This window comes from Gamsiella multidivaricata, assembly GCF_025024155.1.
Source record: "Gamsiella multidivaricata strain RSA 2152 chromosome Unknown BC939scaffold_137, whole genome shotgun sequence".
Lineage (NCBI taxonomy): Eukaryota > Fungi > Mortierellomycota > Mortierellomycetes > Mortierellales > Mortierellaceae > Gamsiella > Gamsiella multidivaricata.
In genome coordinates, this window is record NW_026251845.1 from 19903 (window position 1) to 41093 (window position 21191).

The 21191-nt window shown below is 50.0% G+C and overlaps 5 protein-coding genes across 5 annotated transcripts; 3 read left to right on the plus strand and 2 right to left on the minus strand.

Annotated features, from left to right (window-relative positions):
- Nucleotides 1–1050: 1050 nt before the first annotated feature.
- Nucleotides 1051–3131, plus strand: BC939DRAFT_482242 (FAD-linked oxidoreductase-like protein; the record flags this gene model as incomplete). The annotated part of the gene is made up of 4 exons (XM_051559102.1): nt 1051–1340; nt 1581–2174; nt 2256–2876; nt 2978–3131. The coding sequence occupies 4 exons, from the start codon at nt 1051–1053 to the stop codon at nt 3129–3131; spliced, it is 1659 nt and encodes a 552-aa protein (XP_051406255.1).
- A 593-nt stretch (nt 3132–3724) lies between these two features.
- BC939DRAFT_470010 (uncharacterized protein) lies at nt 3725–11507 on the plus strand. The gene is made up of 4 exons (XM_051558072.1): nt 3725–3967; nt 4088–4150; nt 4253–4355; nt 4561–11507. Exons 1-4 carry the CDS (start codon nt 3786–3788, stop codon nt 11371–11373), a joined length of 7161 nt encoding a protein of 2386 aa, XP_051406256.1. The 5' UTR covers nt 3725–3785; the 3' UTR covers nt 11374–11507.
- BC939DRAFT_470011 (uncharacterized protein) lies at nt 11432–13118 on the minus strand. The gene is made up of 4 exons (XM_051558073.1): nt 12854–13118; nt 12645–12751; nt 12397–12532; nt 11432–12286 (listed from the first exon to the last, which is right to left on the minus strand). The coding sequence occupies exons 1-4, from the start codon at nt 12935–12937 to the stop codon at nt 11627–11629; spliced, it is 987 nt and encodes a 328-aa protein (XP_051406257.1). The 5' UTR covers nt 12938–13118; the 3' UTR covers nt 11432–11626.
- A 38-nt stretch (nt 13119–13156) lies between these two features.
- Nucleotides 13157–15555, plus strand: BC939DRAFT_430081 (eukaryotic and archaeal DNA primase, large subunit-domain-containing protein). The gene is made up of 7 exons (XM_051553230.1): nt 13157–13447; nt 13555–13750; nt 13862–13909; nt 14011–14083; nt 14191–14559; nt 14656–14909; nt 15008–15555. Exons 1-7 carry the CDS (start codon nt 13276–13278, stop codon nt 15504–15506), a joined length of 1611 nt encoding a protein of 536 aa, XP_051406258.1. The 5' UTR covers nt 13157–13275; the 3' UTR covers nt 15507–15555.
- Nucleotides 15556–18259: 2704 nt separating this feature from the next.
- BC939DRAFT_57174 (uncharacterized protein) lies at nt 18260–19467 on the minus strand. Its single transcript, XM_051561756.1, has 5 exons — nt 19248–19467; nt 18917–19150; nt 18571–18831; nt 18413–18475; nt 18260–18329 (listed from the first exon to the last, which is right to left on the minus strand). Exons 2-4 carry the CDS (start codon nt 19060–19062, stop codon nt 18442–18444), a joined length of 441 nt encoding a protein of 146 aa, XP_051406259.1. The 5' UTR covers nt 19063–19150; nt 19248–19467; the 3' UTR covers nt 18260–18329; nt 18413–18441.
- Nucleotides 19468–21191: the final 1724 nt, after the last annotated feature.

Consider the following 21191-nt stretch of genomic DNA (forward strand, 5'->3'; position numbering starts at 1 on the left):
ATTCCCAGTTCGAGATGGTACCGCTTAAAACAGCGTTCGATAGGCTGTCACCCTTGAAGTATTCCATGACGAACAAGCCCCCCTCCACATGGTAAAACTGTACGGTATACTTGTTGAACACTTGATTGATTATTTCCACCTCCCGTTTCGAGCTCTAGATGTTTCGGCTTCCGGGCGACACGGAAATCGATGGCTGTGCAACAAACCCCTAACACGAACATCCATAACATCAAATTGGCAACGCAAAAAGGGCCCATGGGTTTAGCGAAGGCCCTGGTCGTCCACCCTTGGAATCATTGTTCTCATTAATTAGACATGTTTCAGGCCATATAGACTAAAGCAAGTTAGCTTAATATGCTGCACCAGATCCTGTAGCATTAGGCGGGTCGTACGACAAGGAGTGAAGAAATCGCCATTGGCTGCATGGGATTAGTTCCTGGGCGCCGTGGGGAAAGGATTTCCGCCTATTTTGTTCTCGTTTCGATTATGATTTAGGCTGCATAGTGGGCACCGTTTCCTTTGATAAAAATGCGGATGTACGTTCAGAGCGTGCACGCACAAATCCCTTCTTTTTCTCACTGTCTTGGCCAAGGACCAGCACCCTCTCTCCCAGGCTTGTTTTGCTTTTCGCACCCATTATCATTCCCCCATTGCCCCTGGTTGGATTGTCTCTCATAAACAATCGCACTATCAAATAATCAATACACAAACAAACAAATGGCCTCCCGCGTACTCACATTCTCCTTTAAGGCCGTCCGCGGCCAGGCCTCGGCTCCCTTTTCCCGTAAGCTGTTTTCTCAGTCATTTTACACACCCCTGAGGGCTTTCATTTCCCACTCCCGTGGACACACACGCCTCGCTCCCCCCTCCCCCTATCCGCCGCCGTCCTCTTCACCGTCTTCGTCCACCTTTTTGTTCACACGCTATCTCTCTTCCGCCCCTAAAAAACCCATTACTGTCGTACCTGTAATGTCCGTGTTCACTACTTCCCCCCTTTGGACCAAGGTAGCCATTGGAGGCACAGTTGCTCTCGTCGCTTCAGTCATACTAATGAACCAGATCTCCAAGGCTCCTCAGATGGAACTCAGCTCGGATAAGTCCTCGTCCTCCGCTCCAACAGGTGGCAGTGTTACTCAGAACCTCAAGGACAAGCACAACCGCATCGGTGTCGAGAAAAAGTCGACCTCTGATCTGCTGCTGTCCTTGTTCGTCTACAAGATGTGCACTTTCAACCTGCTGGTTGATCTGACCCCTAAGCTGATCCGCTTGGCCGAGATGATGCATCTGAGTGCTCCTGCATACTGGATCGGGCGAAAGACCTTCTTTGCCCAGTTCTGTGGGTAAGTTTGAATGAATCCTTTTATGACGGCCGTTCCTCGCTTGTTTTCTTTTTTTTTTAGTTTCTCGAGAATGTACCTATTATCCCTCTCCCAACTGCTTTTGGACTAGTTCCGGAGGTGACCTTTTGGACCTCGCATATGGTTTCACAGCGAGTGACTGTACGCGTCCTTTATGACGACTACGGTGGCTGTGTGCAACACTTAATAAACTATGGACAAACCTTTTTTGCCTCCCTTTAGTGGCGAGACTGCAGAAGACTGCATTGGAACCATGAACTCGTTCAAGAACGCAGGAATCAATTCTATTCTGGATCTGTCGATTGAGTTTGACTTAAACGAGTCTGACCTGACCAGCCAGACATCTTTCGACATTCGTGCGCGATGCAATAAGAGCGCAGACGACATTGCGAACCAGATTAGTGCCTGCATCGAGACTGCCTCCAACGTATCAAGGTCGTTTGCCGCCATCAAGGTCACTGCCATAAGCTCGCCTTTGCTCCTTCAACAGGTTTCTTCGACGCTTAACACTCTTCAGAGCACATTCAAGAACATGGATCAGGATCGTGATGGAAAGATCACAAAGGAAGAATTCAGGCAGCTACTCAAATTGTTCCCCAGCCCTGGAGGAATGTACGGTTCCTTCGAGGCCGTTGCCGACCAGTTGTTTAAAGAGGCCGACAAGGATCAGAATGGTCACGTTGACTGGGTGGACTTCACGAGTACCGTTTCATTGAACCGCGACGAGACCCGCGCTTTGTTCGCTTCCACTCATGCTGGTGACGAGTCCGCTACCGTCATTTCTGGCCTTGCAAAGGAGGATCTGGATGACTACAGGTGCTTACTAGCCCGCATGGAAAAGCTATGCGACTAGGCGGAGAAGACCCATACCCGACTGATGATTGACGCTGAGCAGAGCTATTTTCAGCCTGCGATCGACAATGTGGCCCTACATCTTATGGAGCAATACAACCATACCCCTCATGCCGATGGACCCTTAATCTACAACACCTACCAAATGTACCTCAAGGATGCGCTGACCCGTCTCCAGCAAGACTATACCCGTGCTCAAAGAAATGATTACATCATGGCAGCAAAGTTAGTTCGCGGTGCGTACATGGTCAGTGAGCGCAAGGGAGCGCAGGAGCTGGGTCTCGGCGATCCGATCTGCAATGGAATCGAGGCCACCCACAAGTCGTACAATGCCGGCGTCGATTTCATGCTGGGACAAATGGCCAGTAAACTCAAGGCGAACCAAGGCAAGAGTGAGTCGCAGAGCGAGGGATCATCACCATCAACACTTTCGCTTCAGAACTCCCCTGTGGTCCTGTTTGTAGCCTCACACAACGGGGGTTCGGTGATCCGCACCTGCGAGCGCATGGAGGAACTGAGCCTGACTCCTCAGTCTGGTCTTGTCATGTTTGGTCAGCTGATGGGTATGTGCGACCAGATCTCGTACACTCTTGGACGTCATGGCTATGACATTTACAAGAACGTCCCATATGGACCCATCCACCGCGTTATTCCGTACCTCATCCGGTAAGTTTTGGCGCCTGCCTTTCTTTCTATTTCTCTGATGCATCACAATCCTGTATTAACTCTTTTCCTCACAATCCTATCTGCTATCGAACTACCCGTAGTCGTGCCCAGGAAAATTCCTCCGTATTGGGAGGCGTTGCTGTGGAGCGAAACCTTTTCGTGGAGGAGCTCAAGTCACGGTTCATTGCTCAGAAATCTCGGGCGCTAATCCAGGCTGTGCCTGTTGTGCCTGCAGGCCCTACCACCACCTTGTAACTTGCGCCAATAGATCATATCCATCTCATACATTGTTTATCTGCTGCACTAAACGATGCCTTGTTTTGATTACCATATCGCGTTGTGGACTTGTTGGATGCATCGGGGTGAAAGAGGCGGTTTGGCACTACACGTGATATGGGCCGCCTTGAATGAGTGCTATTGCTCCCCATCGCTCCCCTTGCCATCGTTTACCACCAGTGTACCTCTCTCCCCTCATCGCCACCCTTCCTTCCTTTCATCCTTTGCATCGACTTTGCAACTACGATCCCCATAGACCGATTGAGCCTTGCTTGCTCATCCATGCAATTTCATCTCTATTTGCACCAAGGTATCGATTGTTCGATTTCTGGTGGCAAATATACCGTGAGAGTACCACGGAGAGTAAAGTAATCTTTGAACTGACCACACCACCCGCTCTCAAACGACGCCCTCGCAGGAAAAGAGCATCTTGCTGCAACGGGACACGGTCAACCTTCATCACCATCTTTTCTTTCCCCAGAACCATAACGATCCAGCCGCTCTCTCACCATCGTAACGAACAGCCATCGCGCCCCATCCAGCTAGCAAGCATCAATCAAACGAACGAACGAACGAACGAAAAGGATCCTTCGACTCGATTAGCTGTCGAGGGATATCACGATAAAAGAAGCCATGGAAAGATCCCCACTACTGTCTCCACTGCAAACTGCCTCCAGTCAGCTCAAGTCGTCTCGTATCCACTCAACTGTCAGTTCGCCTGGAGGTATTCAACATCTACGTTCGTCCTCACGCTCACCGCCACCACCGACCAAACCAAGGTCCGAGAGTCATGATCGCTCATACTCTGGTCCAAGGTAAGAGCATCCATCATGGGCTATCTTGCTTGCAATGATGTTCTGCTGTATTCCAATGGCGTAAAGTGAACGGACGCATGACCCATTTTGCTCGCCCTTGCTTGACTTAATTTTGGACAGTAGGAAATATTATGAAAGAAGTCGCTCACAGGAGAGAGATGAACGAAACCGACCAAGAGACTTGTAAGGAGTAGCGACGATGACAAGCAAGAAGAGATGTTATTGGGATATCCCGCATGGTTTTTGACCTGTCCATCTTATTGCCGCCTTTGCCCTTGAATGTAGCTCAAACTCAGATAGGAGGAGACCCCCGAGGAGCGGGACTATTGGCCATCCGAACAGGAATGGACCAGATGGTCCACCACCGTCCGAGATGGGCTTCCAGGAGGTACTATCGTCGTATTACATTACTCGCTCTTACTTTCGATTATTCTCCCCCTCCCCTACCGTGCTGTCTCCCTCGGGTCTATTGCTCTGTCGTCTATCTTTTTACCTGTGCTATTAGAGATCGGGCAAAAAAGGGACACCAAGGATATGAACTCGAACAAATTACTAATCGAAAAAGTGGTGCCGTTTGTTCCGTGATTATATAGTCTCCTCGGTTGAAATATCCGGAACGGTTTCCATCTCGTGACGCTCGGTTTAGATCATCGGAGAGCTTAAAGAATAGCCCGGGCATGGCCGATCATGCAGCACAGTCATCAGTATCATCAAGACACTTTGGATCTAGTTCAGCGGCAAACAACTCGTCAATATCACATCTTCGAGATTTCAGTCCCCCACCAAATTACAAAGGGTCATCAAACGAGGCCAACCATGGCGGACGATCAATGGAGTATTTTGGCCCAAACTCTCCTGGAATGGGACCCACCATTGGGCTAGGACTGGGGCCAGCTCGATATATGGACCGGGACGACTGGAGAGGGCGGCTGAGCCATTTTCCCCGAGAGTTCGACAGGGACAGGGATTTCAGAAACAGAGATATCCGTCAGGACATTCGAGATATGCGTGATCCTAGACCTCCTAGGGACCCAAGAGATATCCGGGACATGCGCGATATGCCTCTACGAGAGCGGGACTTGAGAGATCGCGATATGCTTTACTCGAGGGAAGCCGACTACCGAGATCGTGATCCCAGGGAACGTGATCTTCGGGAACTTGGAATCACCACTCGAGAGCTGCGCGATAGGGACGGCAGAGATAGGGATCTACGTGACCGAGGGCTCTGGAATTCCGATGCCAAAGGACGCGATTCTTTCTCAGGACGAGAAGGCGGCGACCTGGATGTGCGTGAGCTGGTAGAGCGGGAACGTGAACGAGAACGAGAACGCGAGCGGGAGCGAGAGCGAGATCGTGATAGAGTTCGTGAGCGTCCGATATGGCTCCGCGAATCGGATAAAGATCATGATGGCCCTATACCAACGCGCCCTGCTTTCGACCAAAATAGCCGCGAACGGGAAAGGGAGCGGGAGCGAGGGTCGAACGCACGTTCAATGGCGACTGTCCAGGATCTCGACCGGGATTTGTTGGCGTATACTTTGGACAAGTCTCGACAGTCCGTTGGGAAAGTAGGAGACACGCTTGGCAGTGAGCGCGCTCCCACAAAATCAGTAAATGTAAATGATTTTGGCCCGTCCTCTTCTCACTCACAAAATTCTCGGGAATCGAGACAGGCTGAGGACGATACCACAAAGGATGGCGATTCTACAGGAGAACGGAGTCGTTACCATGTAGAAGACATTAGCCGAGAGCTTACTGCCAGAGGCAAGGATCAAGTGCGGGATCGAGAGCGCGACACTTACAATCGTCTCGACGGAGCTGGCCCTCAGTCGGACATGGATAGTCGGTCGTGGCACGCTGGCGATAGCAGGAGGCAAAGGGTCCCTAGTGCTCCCACGTCGGAAGATGCTAGCCATAACGAATCAGTTGGAGCGCATTCTCGGGAACATCATGTCACAAAAGACCATCCTAGTGTCGCTTTTGCGTCTGCAGACCTGGACATTAAGCAACCGGGCAGATTGGATGGTACAGTTGGACTGGAGTCTGAGCTGGGCAACAAGAAGGACAAGCACATCAACATTACAATGAGCGACAATCAGGAGATATCATCTTGTTCAGGGCAAACCGACAGCAGCAATGCGGGCAACGACAGTAGCATCACAGCAAACTCAGCAGCATATACCTCGCCCCATATTGAAGGCCCAAAGCCAGAACCCGTAGCGACGCAGGTACACGCGGCAGAAATGGCAGAATCTAATCAGCCTCCCGATACTGATGTTGGCGACGATGTTGTTGTTGATATGGTGACAGCAGACAGCAGTAATAAGGACATCTCAGTTTCGATCACGCCTGCCAAAGTCAGCAATACCGAGAAGGATACTGATGCCAAAGCAGGAAGTGAGGAAACTGGTGGAATGGTAACACAGGAAGAGTCTGTCGCTGTCAGCACGCCACTAGCGCCAAAGGAGGATCTCACTGATGCTCGAACCGCAGACACCAACCCGTCAACGGATGAATTAGTTGTCGCGAAGGATGCAAACGACACCAAGGCGACAAGGAGCCCACCCACGGGATCTCTCTTGTCATCAGGGTTGTCGTCTGCTCAAGCTAACGCGGACAGCAACATTTCCATAGAGGAGGAGATTGGGCTCGAGAACCACGCCAACATTCTAGTCGAGATCGACAAGATTGATGGGCAAATTCAACATCTCGAGGGACTCTTGACGGAGCATAGACGCCACAAGGACGAGCAGCCTCAAGTCGGGACCGAGGTGACAGTTACTGTTGATCTCAATGAGGACGACGATGTATCGATTGACATCGAACAGCCGGATACGAAGTCAACTGCAGATGTGGCGGATGAGACTGTGATGGATATTGACGATACCACAACGGATCTGCCCAACAAGGCTAGTCATGACAACTCCAAGGACGAGGACTCTCTCATGGATGGTGGCAGGGATGCACCCAGCCCTGCTCACGTCGTTCCGGACAGAGATATGGAGGACTCGAAGTTAGATGTCATCGACAGCGAGGACATTGACACGAATGTATCGGATACAGAAGTAGGAAAGGAGAAACGTCGACAGATCGTACAGCAATTTTCCCGGCATGAGCTCCAGCATCCTGTTGATGAGGACGACCCGTACTACAAGAGAAAGGGGCAGCAGACGCGTCGGCCTCAGCTCTATGATCAAATTTATGCCGAAAACAACACTCGTGCCAAAAAGTACGGACGGGTGCACTCGGCACTGGGATCCCCTCGCGATGGAAATTCGTCTCATCACCGCCGCCATGACCAAGACAAGCCTCAGATTTACGAGTCGATTGAGGATTATCCCTGCTACCAGGAAAACATCGATAGCCACCGGCAGCTCAGGGGCGCAATGCTACACAACATGGCTGTCAAAGCTGCTGCGTTGGACGAGAAGGAACTGGAACTGAAGAAGGAGTATAAGCAATACTGGGAGGTGTGGACCAAGAAGATCGAAAAGCTAGACAAGATCAAGGAGAAGATGTTGAACGCACCCCTGCCAGCAAACGTCCGCGAGGAAGACTTGGTCCAGAGCGAAAATGTCCTGTTCACGACTCGAAATCGACGTGGCGCCTATAACAGTGATGCTGTTAGGAGCGAGGCTGAGCTGTTAGAGATCATTCAGAGTCTGGAGAATGCAGACATGCGGAATCCCGACCTGAGGGCCTCCCGAACTGCCGCCACAGTGCCGCCGATGATTTTGGACCCTTACATCCGGGAGAAGGTCCATTATTTTGACCGCAACCATCTGGTGACGGACCCCGCCAAGTTCTACCGCCTCGGTCCGGTCACGGATATATGGACAGAAGAGGAACGGCAGACCTTTATCAAACGCTATCTCAACTTCCCAAAGCAGTTCGGCAAGATTGCGGCGGGTATCGAGAACAAAACCGCCTCCCAATGTGTGCTGTTCTACTACCGCGAAAAGAAAAAGATTGGGTTCAAGGAAATGCTTTCGAACCGCGGCCGGAAACGCAAGACAGCAGCAGGCAAACGCAAGGAAAAGGTAACACAGCAACCGTCACCTTCTGGACAGCCAGGGAAGAAGCACAAGGGCAGTGCCCTGATCGAAGATATCGGTCAGGCGAACAGGAAGAAGGCGAAGAGTAGGGAGGTTCGCGATCTACAGGACATGAGTCAGACGTGGGTTGATTTTGATACGGAGCTAGGCACTAGACGCCGCGTTCGAAGTGGTGCTGCCAATCAACATGCAGGAACCCCTGGCCTCGAGGAGACAAACAGCAATGCGGCAAGCCCTGCGCCATCGTCGACTGTTTCCACGCCTGTCATTCCAGCACTCGAGCGCAGAAAGCCGAGATCCAAGGCCACGAATACCCGTTCCGCCGCCGCCGCAGGGGCTCCTAGCCCCAAGGCCTCAACAGAGGACGTGGTGGTCGAGGAGAAGAAGTCCAAGTTTGAGAAGGTCTCTCCTGTCTCAGCTCCTGCTATTGACAAGACTGCGTCGAAAACAGAAGAAGCAGCGACCAATACTGAATTTCCCGCAGATACTTCAGCAATGGCAACGAAACAGATCTCTCCGGCCCTACTTGGATCTGTCGAAGAGAGCGGAGCCGCAGCAGAAACCTCACCTGTGCCTTCCGGAGGAATCACTCGATGGACAACCGCAGAACATACTAAATGTATTGCAGCTCTGAAGAAGTACGGTCGCGATTTCGATGCTGTGGCGAACGCGGTGGGTACGAAGACCGTCGATCAGTGCAGGAACTTTTGCTTCAACTACAAGCGGAAATTTGGTGTTAGTGCACTGGACGACGCCAACAATCTCGAGATGGCCGACATCGACGAGGCCGTTGAAGACAAGGATGTTGAGACTGCGCCTGTTGAGAAAACTAGGACAAAGAAGGGCAAGGCTACCAACACTGCTGGAGCATCTGTACCCGGTACACCCAACAGCACAATTACCGGTATCGCCAAGGAAGCGAGTGCAACACCGTCGAGTCGTCGTCGAGCAGGGAAACTAGTTACTCAAGAGATCACTAAGGACGAGCCCTTGAAAGAACCAGTGGAGATGACGAACAACGCGGAAGAGACAGAGAATGTAACGGATAAACGAAAAAGAAAGAAGGTGGTTCCCAAGAGCGAGGCTGGCGCTAATTCAACGGAGGCGGCATCCACTCCAACTGCCACATCTTTCAGAGCCCTATACTCGCGCGAGCCCCCCTCAGAGGTGAGCTCACCATTTATGCCTGCTTCCTCTCCAGCGGATGATGGTCAGCTCTCAGGCCAGGTGAATATGGACGGAGCAACACGCCGACCTAATTTTTCATCTTATTGGTCCCGGCAAGAGAAGATCGATTTCGCAAGACTCTTGAGTGTTCACGGAAAGGACTGGGACAAAATCTCGAAGGCCATGAAGACAAAGACACTCATTCAGGTCCGTAACCATTATAGCAACAACGCTGAGAAATTGGCTGCGGATGGCGTCATTCCTATGGAGCGCCCAGTCTCGCCCCTTGTCCCCTCAGTAGACGATGGAGAGCCGCCTCTGGATCACGGTCAATCCTATCAGCGAGTTCAGGAAGGAGGTTATGTGGACCAGGCTTTGGGCGACCGATCCGAAATGTACGCCCCTGCAGGATATACCGCCCAGCAACGACCTCATTCGCCTACTGGAGCAGGGCCAAGGACGGGGTATTTTATGCCTTCACCCCAAGGTGATGACAGGGGCAACGTGCACCAAACAGAAGAGCTTCGACAGCCCACGCCGCCCAGACGTATTACCAATATCGGCAACTTGCTCAACAACGATGATGAGGATGTCCATGTTGCAGTGGAAGACTGGTTTGGGAACGGTGAAGAAGGCAGCCGTGTTCAATCTCCGGAGCGCGATTTTGAGGTGGTTCATCCACCGGCGCGTGAATACTTGCAGAGACAGGATCACATTCAAAGACTGGAACCGATGCAGAGGCAGCATCACTATGCGAATGAACGTGCACGTATGGAGGTTGAGGATGTAGAGACAGAGGACGAGTTTGAGCCCGCGCGTCATGGCTATGGTCTCTATGGATCTGAAGCAGTTGACACCATGGCGTCGAACCAGAGGCGCGCCTCAGAAGCAAGTGCTTCGACCATGCGACACGGTTATCCATCCAAGGCGTCCAATGGACCTGGTTATTATGACCACTCTCATCAGCCAGTGCATCCCTCTCAGCAGCATCCTTCTCACCCTAACCCTGCGGTGCTTGGACCGCCCTACGGCGCTCAGCACTACTACGGCTCCTCTCATGTCAGTAGCGGGTATCGCTCACCCCCTCCGCCCATCTCCTCTCCTTCTGGTGGCCTTACGTTGCAGCGGGTGGCATCGCCGTCCATGTCGATGTCGCCTGCTCCTTCAGGAGCGGTCATGCTGCCTTCGCACTACTCATCCGCACAAGCACCTCATCACCACTCGCAGCATCAGAGGTCGAGCAGTATTAGTCATGTGGAGATGATACCGCGGTCCAATCCTTCGCCACAGTCGAATGTCCGTGCTCGATCACCCATGTCGCACCAGGGACCGTACTATGCACAGCCACAACAGCATCATGGATATCCTCACCCACCGTCTCATGCGCCCTATCCGCCTTATGCTCAGCACCATAGCTCGCACCAGTCTGGTCAGATCGAGGTCCTGTCCCCACACCCTCGACCTATCCACGAGTCGTCCATGACATTGCAGCACTCGTCGTTGGCAACGTCTGCTGGAAGCCACGGTCACTCTCATGGACACGGACACGGACACGGATACGGACATAGCCATGGTCATGGCCATGGGCATAGTCATAGCCTTGGTCACAGCCATTCCGGATCGATCTCGAGATACAGTAGCTCGCCACAGTTACCTGGATCAGGAGCTCTGAGAGGGTCGCCTGCACCTGGCGGTCCTTCCAACGGACCAGGATCTCCAATCCATATAGGCCACGGAGGACATATGCCGCCCCGTTATTCTCCTATCCCGATTTCAGCTGTCTCCTCTGCGTCCGGTATGCCCAGTCTTGTCGGGCCAGTCATGTCTCCTCGCATGTCAGAGCCACCTGTGCACCACTCTCAGCATCTCCAGTACCAGCAACATGTGCGAAGGTCCTCGAGTCCCTTCCAGCACCATATCCCTGGCCAGGTACCATCACCATCGTACCTTCAGCCCCCACCAGGAGTGCACACGTCTTCAGGACCAAAACATCAACCATCGTCGTTTTCATATGGTCCTTCAACGTCTGCGTCGATGTTGCCACCACCCCCAGCTTCTACAGGCTATCACCCTGGTCACTCGCAGCCTTCATATGGACATTCACAGCACTCGGCACCATCCTATGGGCCCCCACCACCTCATCATCATTCTCAGCAATCCAGGCGTCACCACCCTCATCAATAACGGCACGCTTCTATGTCATTTCTAGCTGTGTTCATTTGTATTGTAGTCCCTTTGCAATGTAATTTATTCGTTTCCTCATTATCCCTAAACATAATAATATCGCTGATAATCTTTTTTTTTATTTTATTTTTTATTTTTTAATTTTTTTTTGGGCTACAATGTTTATTATTGAGTAAGGTCTTTGGCAAAAACTGGTAGACTGTTTGATGGTGTTAAGAACGATGGAGAAACCTGCAATCCTTGTTCCACTTACTTAATAGCGACGGTCCTCTCGTCCCCCGCGTCGGCTGTCCCGATCTCTGTCATAGTCCCGTCTGCCGCCACGGTCCCTGCTCCTGTCTCGTCTGTCCCTTCCATCTCTGCCATCCCGATCTCTGTCCCTGCGATCGTCTCTGCGGTAGGGCTGATCGCGGTAGCTTCTTGAATCCTTGTAGCCGCCGCGATCGCGGTCGCCTCTGCTGTCGGAATAGTGATCTCTATGAGGTCCAGGGCCGCCATATTCGCCTTCGCGGTGTCGTCCACCGCCGCTGCGATCGCCACGGGAAGAATAAGAACGGTCGCCACGCTGTTTCTTCATCTCCTCATAGGTTTCATGGATCTTTTGGTATCCCGTGTGCTGTTTACCCTGGAGATGAGCGTCCAATCTGTTGGAGGTATCGTTCATGACCAGGAAGGCACCACAGACATGACAGACCTCCATTTTGTTTTCTTGTCTGAAGATTGGGTTGACGTCGTCGTTCTGCTTGAGATGTTCGAGATCCGCCTGTATCTTTTCGGCCTGGTCCGTTAGCACCTGGGCTTCATCCACGCGGCCCTCCTCGCCAGCCTCTTCGACTTTGGCGAGCGTATCCTTGATCTTTTGTTCCAGCATCACAATCTTCTCCTCTTTTTCATCCTTGCGGGGGTTGAGCAGCTATCGATACACGCAAAGAAATAAAGTCGTATTAGTTTTCAGAGGTGGCTTTGGCAACAGCATAGTACCATGATTGCTGATTGCGAGGAAGAAAAAAAAGGGGGACTTACATGCTCATCAACCTCCTTATCCTTACGCTCCTTGCCTCGGCGAATCTTTCGTTCAAGGTCGTTATGCAGATAGGTAAGGTAATCAAAGAAATCCTCTTCATACCGGTAAGAGTCCTTATCGGGGGCTTTTTGATATCTGTTATTGTTTCAATGAGATGCGAGGTCGCAGGTGCTTTTTTGTTAGATCTTATCCATTGATCGCAGGCAATTGATACGAGATGATATAATGCACCACAAGGAATACATACTCTTCACGCAGTTTCTCGTCGTGGACAAGGTCGCAGTTGCCTAGATCAGATTTTGTGTTTGTGAACAAGCTATTGGGACAAAACTTGACGAGGAAATGCTTACAGACCTAGCAAGGAGATAGAAGATATTGGCGAAGACAGCAATTAGAAGAATCTCCATGGAAACAAAAGGCTGTCCTTGTGTTTGAGAATAATGCTAGTCCTCGTACCTCCTTGTCCCAGAACTTGTGTTTACTCGGTTCGAAGGGAGCAAAAAGCTCGCTGACGAGAGATCGCGCGTAGTTGTGGGTCATTGGTCCTCGGTCTGTGTTCTGGGCAATCGATCCGCTGGTATTGGCAGGAGAAGTGTTGCGGGTCGCAGGGCCTGTCGAAGACAAAGGTCAAAAAAAAAGGTGACGTCATTGCTTTTGAAATTCTTTAAGTGCATGCACGCATGCATCAATAGAACTTCATTTCGCCCAAAACAGAAACGCGTTTTTCTCATACAAAAATAAATAACAAACAGAGCGCGTCTTTTTGACCGCCCGCAAGCACAACTTGGTTTTTTCTGTAGCGGCCAACATTCCTCTTTTCATTCCTCTCTTCATCTGATCTAGCAGCAATCAACTGCATTCCCCGGGTTCTCTTCATCATGTTCACGCAACAAAACAGAAAGAGCCGGCTGAAGCAAAAGCTGACCTCGGGAGCACGATTCACCTATGATGACGAACCGTACCCTACTCGCCTCAACTTTTACAAGGACCCACCTCCACTCGAAATCAGTATCGAAGAGTTTGAGCAGTTTGCACTGGACCGCATGCAAGGTATTTTTTATTTCATTTTCCAAGCCTATGTACTATCTGAATTGCAATGTGCGGTGTTTCTGCTGTCGATGCTTATTACATTTTTTTTTTTATTTATCATTATTTAGTCCTGACTACGCTGCTGACCGCACAGACGCGAAACTTGACACCAGACCAGCTGGACAAGGCTATGGGCGACGCAATTAAGAAGTATATGCCGATGTCTCCTAACAGGACGCCGAATGTGACACATGGGCAACTGATGGACGAGCGCCGGAAGGATCATGTCAGCCATTTTATTCTGCGATTGGCGTATTCGCGAAGGTGAGTGGGATGCCAGCTCAAATAGTCGATCTACTTTTGCTTTTTTTCTTTTGGTTCCTTCTGGCTACTGACGCCCAGGATCTCTATATTGCTCTGCTTCTTTGTGTCTAGTCAGGAACTCAGATCATGGTTCTTGCGCGCCGAGTGTGCACTCTTCAGGTACGCGACGCAAACTGATCTCGTTTAATACGAAGCAGTTATTTGAATGGATATGTATATGACTCATGGGCTAATCCTTTCGTTCTTACTGGTTCACATAGATACCGCTTTGAGAAAGAACTATTGAAGGATCAGTTGGAGTTTTTGGAGAAACAAAACCTGAGCTGGAAGAAGGTACATCACGCTTGCTCACAGAGAACTTCATTTTTTTCGCGGATCAGATAATATATCATTTAATGACTGATACTGAACTTGGATCCCAACATGCTCCATGTGCATAGGTCAGCGACGACGATAAAAGGCTACTCAAGGATAAATTGAAAGCTTCGTCGTTCAAGGCTCAGAACGTGGATGAAGAGACATACTTCGAAGTTGACTTTGAGAGAGTTACTGGACTGGTGGCTCGGAGACAGGTCTATGTTCAGGCAGGAAAGGCCTATGTCCCCCTGGCAGATCAGGTTGTCTTGGTTTTAGACGAATTCAAGGAACGCCTCTCTCACGCATTGGAGGTCACTGGAAGGGCTCTGCCAAGGATGGACGAGGATGATCGATTGATGCCAGTGCTGAACAATATTAACAAGCAGTATTTGGGTCGTGAATTCACGACTTCCCGCATTGCGGGCGAAATTCAGGCGCAAGATGTCGACGCTGTAAGTCGTCCTGTCATTTCAGTGTTCCCGCTTAGCGGTTTCTGACTGGTATACATTCGTTAACTCACCCAGGCACTTTGTATATCTGCTCTATAGCTCAAGGTTCATATGCCTCTATGTATGGAGCACCTCCACAGCGAATTGCGACGGGAAAAACATCTGAAGCACTGGGGAAGAATGCAGTATGGCCTGTTCTTGAAGGGCATAGGTCTTTCGTTGGAGCAGGCGCTGATCTTTTGGCAGATCGCGTTCGAGAAGCTGACGCCGGATCAGTTCAACAAGCAGTATGCGTACAACGTAAGGCACTCGTACGGTATGGAAGGAAAACGCACCGACTACACGCCTTATAGGTAAGGATATCAACAACGTTTAGTGCCCTTAAAGGCTTGGAAATGTCTATAACCTGCCACTTCTTTTACTTACATCAGATATTCATGAACGCAATTAGCTGTCGGTATATCATCCAGAATAATGCTCCAGGACCAGGAGACCATCACGGCTGCCCGTTCCGGCACTTCAGTGCACCAAATATGCGTGCGACGCTTGCAGCTCACCAGGTGGACGATTTCGATACAGAGGATATTCTCCAACTTGTCCAGGGCAAACATTTCCAGATCGCATGCACACGGTACTATGAAGTCACTCGGGCCAAGATGCTGGACGTCTCGACCAACAATTTGAAAGGCGGTAGTATGAGCGGGCAAGGAGATGCGAGTATAGTGGCCAGTCAGGAATCGATCGAACATCCGAATCAGTTCTTTGAACAGAGTTTCTTGTTGATGCAGAGTCGGAATGCAGCATCGACGGCACAGGGACAGGAAGGGGCAGATTCTATGGATGGGTTGACAGCGCAGCAGCCGTTGCAACCTACGATCAAAGGACAGTACACTTACAAAAAGGCAGGCGCACAAATATCCTCACAAGCGAACCACGACATGGAGTTATGAAAAATTATCTTTCTAGCGTTTCGTAATACATCCTTTTATTATATTCAACTGTAATATACATGATATACATGATATACATGATTTATTACAAGATGATTGCTTTCATTATAATTTTCGAAACCGGCCGTGGATAAAGATGCAATGTTTAAGGTCGATTCGATTGCAACAGGAGATACGCCTGGCGTCGAAGTGGACGTGCTTACAACAGGCGGCGAAGAAGAAGATGATGGGGGCTATGGCAACTCGACTAACGAGGACGGTGCAAGTAAAGCGCCTGACGATGCAATCGATCGCTTTGCAGTCGAGGAATAAGCATGAAGGCGCTCATTCGCCGTACTGCTGGTGAACAGGTTACGCGCGCCAAAACTCTGCTCGCGAGCAGAGTGAGCCAACAAACGTATGCTACCAAAGGACTTGCGTGGTTACAGAGGCTGGGGGCTCTGTCGACCGCGGTTTCCTTGCGGAGTCTGGGCTTGAACGAGGGTACGATCGGCCATGGCAGCGGAGGGGACCACGGCATTTCCGGTAACGGAGGATGGGGTAAAGGAGTGCCGGCCGTGGCCGTGGCGTTAACGTTAGTGGTTATGGTTCAGTCGACGGCGACGGCCTCCGCCTCCGATATCGAATTCGGGGCCGTACAAGTCGTCAGAACCGCTGGAGTCATGGCCGTAGCCAGAGAATGCTAAGGTAGCCGGACGGCGGTCGGAAGGCAGGTTGAACTGCTGTTGGGATGGCCGTAAGTCACGCTGCTCCTTTGTCTTCTGTCCCTCTTCGCTGTGTGGAAGTTGCTGGAGCTGGAGCTGTGGGGTGATGTGGCCGACACGTTGGGCCGGTTGTCATCAAGAGTTTCATGGTTAGGTATCATGGCTTCATCGGCATATGTAAGCGGATGCCGACTTGATAACTGTCGCAAACGATTCTGAGCACTTGGAGGTATATCGACCGCCATGTTACTCTGTACGTTGACCCGCTCCTTATCCGCTGCTTTGCTACAGAATTGGCCTTTGCGGCTATGATGGCCCAAGGACGCAGCGTTTGGATCATCGAAACGTTTGTTTGCCATTGAGGTATTGCCCTTTTTGAGTCGCTGTCCGAGAGGGTTGCTAGAGTACCCAGCCATGAGACCCAGAGCTGGCGGACCTGCCCTTGGTGTTGAGTATCTTCCATCACGCGATCTTTGTCCGTATTAGACATTACCACCGTTCTGTCTCCCATTTCATCACAATTATCAAGCTCTGCCATCTCTGGCGAGAGACCTCCATCGCAGCGTTGAGCATCGTAGTGCTACGGTGACTCGCGGGGTTCATTCGTCACTGCAGCTGAGCGCCTTCGAACCTGCCCATCATCCCCTGTGGCCATCCAAGCTGTATTTCCATTGATATCGCTAAAAAGACTGAACTCGGAGGTGTAAGTCGCATGAGAGGAATTTGAGTAGGGTATGCCCGACAACGAATGCGCGTTCAAGGCCTGGAAGTCCTTTTGCGAAAAGAGTTCCATCCAGTGATTAAGATGCATCTAGCTGACGAGAAGCGTTCCAGCGTGGCAAACCATGATCCGGAGCATAAGCTCGTCGTCGCTCTCAATTTAGGTCATGGATAACATCAAATAGCTTCTTGGGCGTCCAGTTATGCTCTAAAGCAACATACAAACAGCATGAGTCGCGTTTGTTGATGATATTCCAGGAAAAAAAAAAAAAAAAAAAAAAGCTAAGCGAGGATCAGGGAAGATGGACAGGAATGCATGGGCCTCTGGGGTTAGTATGATAGTCATCATGGACCAGTGCGATAGGATACGCAGGAATCGATTCCCGGCCTCGCGAATTGGCAGCATGAACTATAACAGCGAGTGCCCCCTAATAAAATAAATGCTTAAATGATAGACTATGCTTACCACGTTGAGCCCAGCTACACAACGCGTAAAAGGATCGCCTCATCATACGTGCGCCAATACTCTCATCGTCCACGCATTATCTACCTCTTTCCATTCCTCATCCTGTCATTACTCGATCAACACATCATAGATAACGACAGCTTTTTCAGAACCCTTCCCTGGCACTTCCGACCATCGAACCGAGCCAATTGAGGCGATTTCGAAGCCTTCCTTGTGTCGCGTCCTGTGCAATCTGCACAATCACAGCTAGTAAAATTTCAGGACACGTTGAAGAAGATTGCAGAGAAGGCAGAGAATGAGGAGGACCGAGTGGCAGCAGCAGCCCTCCTGGGGCCCTTTGATGTGAGTTTGAATATTGACCTTATGCGGGTCTAGTGGTCAATTGCAAGCTCAACAATAATGAGGATGAAGCAGAGAACAACAGCCAACACCAGGTAACGTACAAGGGCTTCAGTTTTGAAGGCCTAGTTTGCAATGGTGAAGATTCGGTATATCCTGAAGTTGATCGTAAGCGATCTAATGCAGAAAAACGACCTTCGTCAGAATCGTCTGATAGACCAAAGCCCGCCTGGAAATAAATTCAAAGAGAAACTTACCCGGCCAAAAATGTTGCTCCGACAGGGGGGGGGGGCGGTCCTGCTTAATGCGCACATTGCCCTGTTGGGGATGCCGACACGAATGATGCATCAGATCATAATCGGCAGGATGCCAAAGTTCATAAACTCAAAACGTTGGGAATTAATAAAAGAAAGGGATATGTATGAGTACATCTGGTAGTGCGTTCGAACCACAGTAGTACCTTGCCGTCTTGATAACGATGTGGCCCCGAAAAGTGACCACAAGAACCGGAGAGATTAATGTCAAGACCATGCCAATAATGCAAAAAAATTCCAAAGGCAGCTCCTGCTGCGTTGCTCCATTGTGGATTCTGAACTAGTATTTGTTTTTGCGAAAGCGCGTTAGTGATGATGGTCCAAAGTCGACTAAGCGTTTGGAGTGCACAAGTTAGGATCTACCAGCTCCAGGTGGGACATCGCCAGGCAGATCACCCTTGAAATACACTCATAATTGTGTAGAATCTGTAGGTATTTTAAGCGTAATATAAAGAATCTTTAGTACCGGTACCATTGCATCTTTACTGCTCAGTTTATTAATATCGTGAACTCGAACTTACGCCTTCTCGCCATTTTCGTCCAGAATAATCGACACGTTCGGTCCTTTGTATGAATTGTTCTGGTACATCTGCACAACCTCGGAATCTTTGGTATGGTCGCCACCCATAATACTTTGAATAGATGGATTGGAAGGCACACGATCATCTGGATCTCTAATAGTCTTCCTGATCAGACTTCCGTATGCTTTAGCAACCATTACCACGCAGGAGTATGCCATCCCCTCAATGCCCTTCAGTATCGATTTTCCTGCCCCAGGATAGCTATGGTACACGTCAAATTAGTGGCGGTTTGAAGTGCGTAGAATTCAACATGATGTTCAAGCTGATGATCGAGACGTCCACTTACTCTTGAGGATTGAGACGCAGCCATCCCGAAAGAAAGGTTTGATATGGCTCGTATCCGGTCAGTTCCCATCCATCTTCAACCATAATCAAGCCGTCGTATCCTGCAACATTTGTTTCCTGCTGTAACACTGAAGAAATGCCGTTCATCGCTATCTATGCATATTCAGGGCTAAAGTATCCTGAATTTCGAGATGGAGGACCAAGTGAAAGCAGCAGTCAAAAGGCAGTTTATGTCCTGATGATAAAGAAAAATTAAGAGGGCGTGCATCAGCGCGCAATCTTATTCCATCTCACGAAGGAGCTCGTATTGGCGTGGCCCACGGGGAAAATACCATCTGGACGCGCGATTGAACTGACAATCATATTTTTCACAAATTGAAATGTCGGGTCCAACGACATTCCTGTAATCGTTATGACTAAAACGCTAGAATATATATCCCCAGTTCTTCTGCCTTGTCCGCGACATACGTTAGACCTAGACATAAGAACAATTCCAATGAATATGATGATGTCGAGTCCTTGAAACCTTTATCCGAAGCATATATTTACCATACCATCCCAATGTCTCTACCTCGTAGATGAACAGGATACGCTTCCAACCAAGTTTTGGGGCCAATTTCAGCATTGTATCCAGTAGTACCACCGTAGTGGGAATCGCGCGGAAAAACTATGGGTATATTTGCAAATTTGACAACAAATATGCTCAATGTTTTCGCCAACAGGTAACACTTGTGGAAACAGAAGCATTGTGAAATTAGAACACTCGATATCATCAGGATCTCGTATCGCGTTAGACACAAGTGCAAATCTCTAATAACCGCACTCACCTAAATCCGATCAATATTCGAAATGAGAAACGCGTCAGGCATTGTCAGATTGCCAGTGGAATGTACTGACGGTAATAACCAGTAACTCCACGGTAAAGCGATATATCTTGGCGCTAATCAGCTTTCCTACTACAGAAATAGCTGCAGATCCACTTGAAGCCGTCTCCAAACTTGGGTCTTGGCTATCTTGGATTATAATGGACATATTGACGCTCGGAATAACCTTTTGATCGTCCACATCCTGTGCCGCCATCCGGATGACTGAAAGCGCCTTTCTCGTCATCTCTGTTTCCCTTCGACCATCCGCCACATTGAGTGAAAGAGGCATTGCCAAGCGCAATGTCCGCATACCGGGATTCCAAAAATTCTCGTACCCATAGTCCGTCAAGAGTCGTGGCTTCGTGGCTGGGCGGGGTAAACTTGTGTCTATCGCGTCAGTGCGGGCGCAGCGGGTGTGACGGGAGTAAAAGAGTCGAATGGTCGCGAAAATGCTGGTAGCACAGGGAAAGAGAACAGGACGCGTGTTACAGAAATGTTGTCAGCGGCCATGGGCCTTGCAGCGCTGTAGCGGTCAAGCTTTGTATTTGATGTAGTTCCTGTAGGTGTTGGAAGGTGCTGCGAATCATCAGGAAAAAAAAGCGACGTTTTCGTGAGCGTCTAGATGCAGGGGATGAGGACGAAGTCGAGAGAGGAAGATGTTGCTGGGTATGGCATTCATGAGATTTGATGCAGACTCGGTCCTGAAGCCGGTGATTCGGTGCACGTCTGCCGATATTGAGAAAGAGTCTGCTGGAGAGCTGCTGACAGTCGCGAAGAGGTCAAAGATAGCAAGCATGAGAGCGAATGCTTGGGAGCGGAATCCGACACTTCTTGGAATGGAGCTACTGTCCTTGTTAGAACACGAAGATGGAAAAAATTTAAAAAGGATGGCCAGTGCGCTACTAGTGGAAATTAAAATGCATGGGTCACAGACAATTGGGACTATGGGGAAAAGGAACCAGTGATTCCCAACGGAAATGTCGATGAAACGAATGAGCGGATTCTGATGCCAGATGCTGAAGAGAGGCAGTCAGCATGAAACCGGAGCTGGCCTATGTGACGAGTGTGAGCTATGGTTTATCTAATGGTCGAGACATTTTGCTAGGGCATGAAGCCCTTACACGTACAGTATCTGGTTTCGTACATATTGCCGCCGTCTGCATGGCCGGAAAAAGTCGCTAGTTTGTCTTTTCGTCTGGGGTCTCAGAAGCGGTCGGCCCTTTTTATTCCACCCACTGGGCAGAAACTAAAGTGCGCAACGCGTATCATTGGCTCGTATCCTCTGCTCTTATGCAGCCACTTTCATTCGCCTTGGAAAAACGTACGCTCGCTCCTAAACGTGTAGACTCGAGCTGATATCGTTGGAGATAGACTGTCGCAGGCTGAAGACAAGCCATGGGTCTGGCTCGG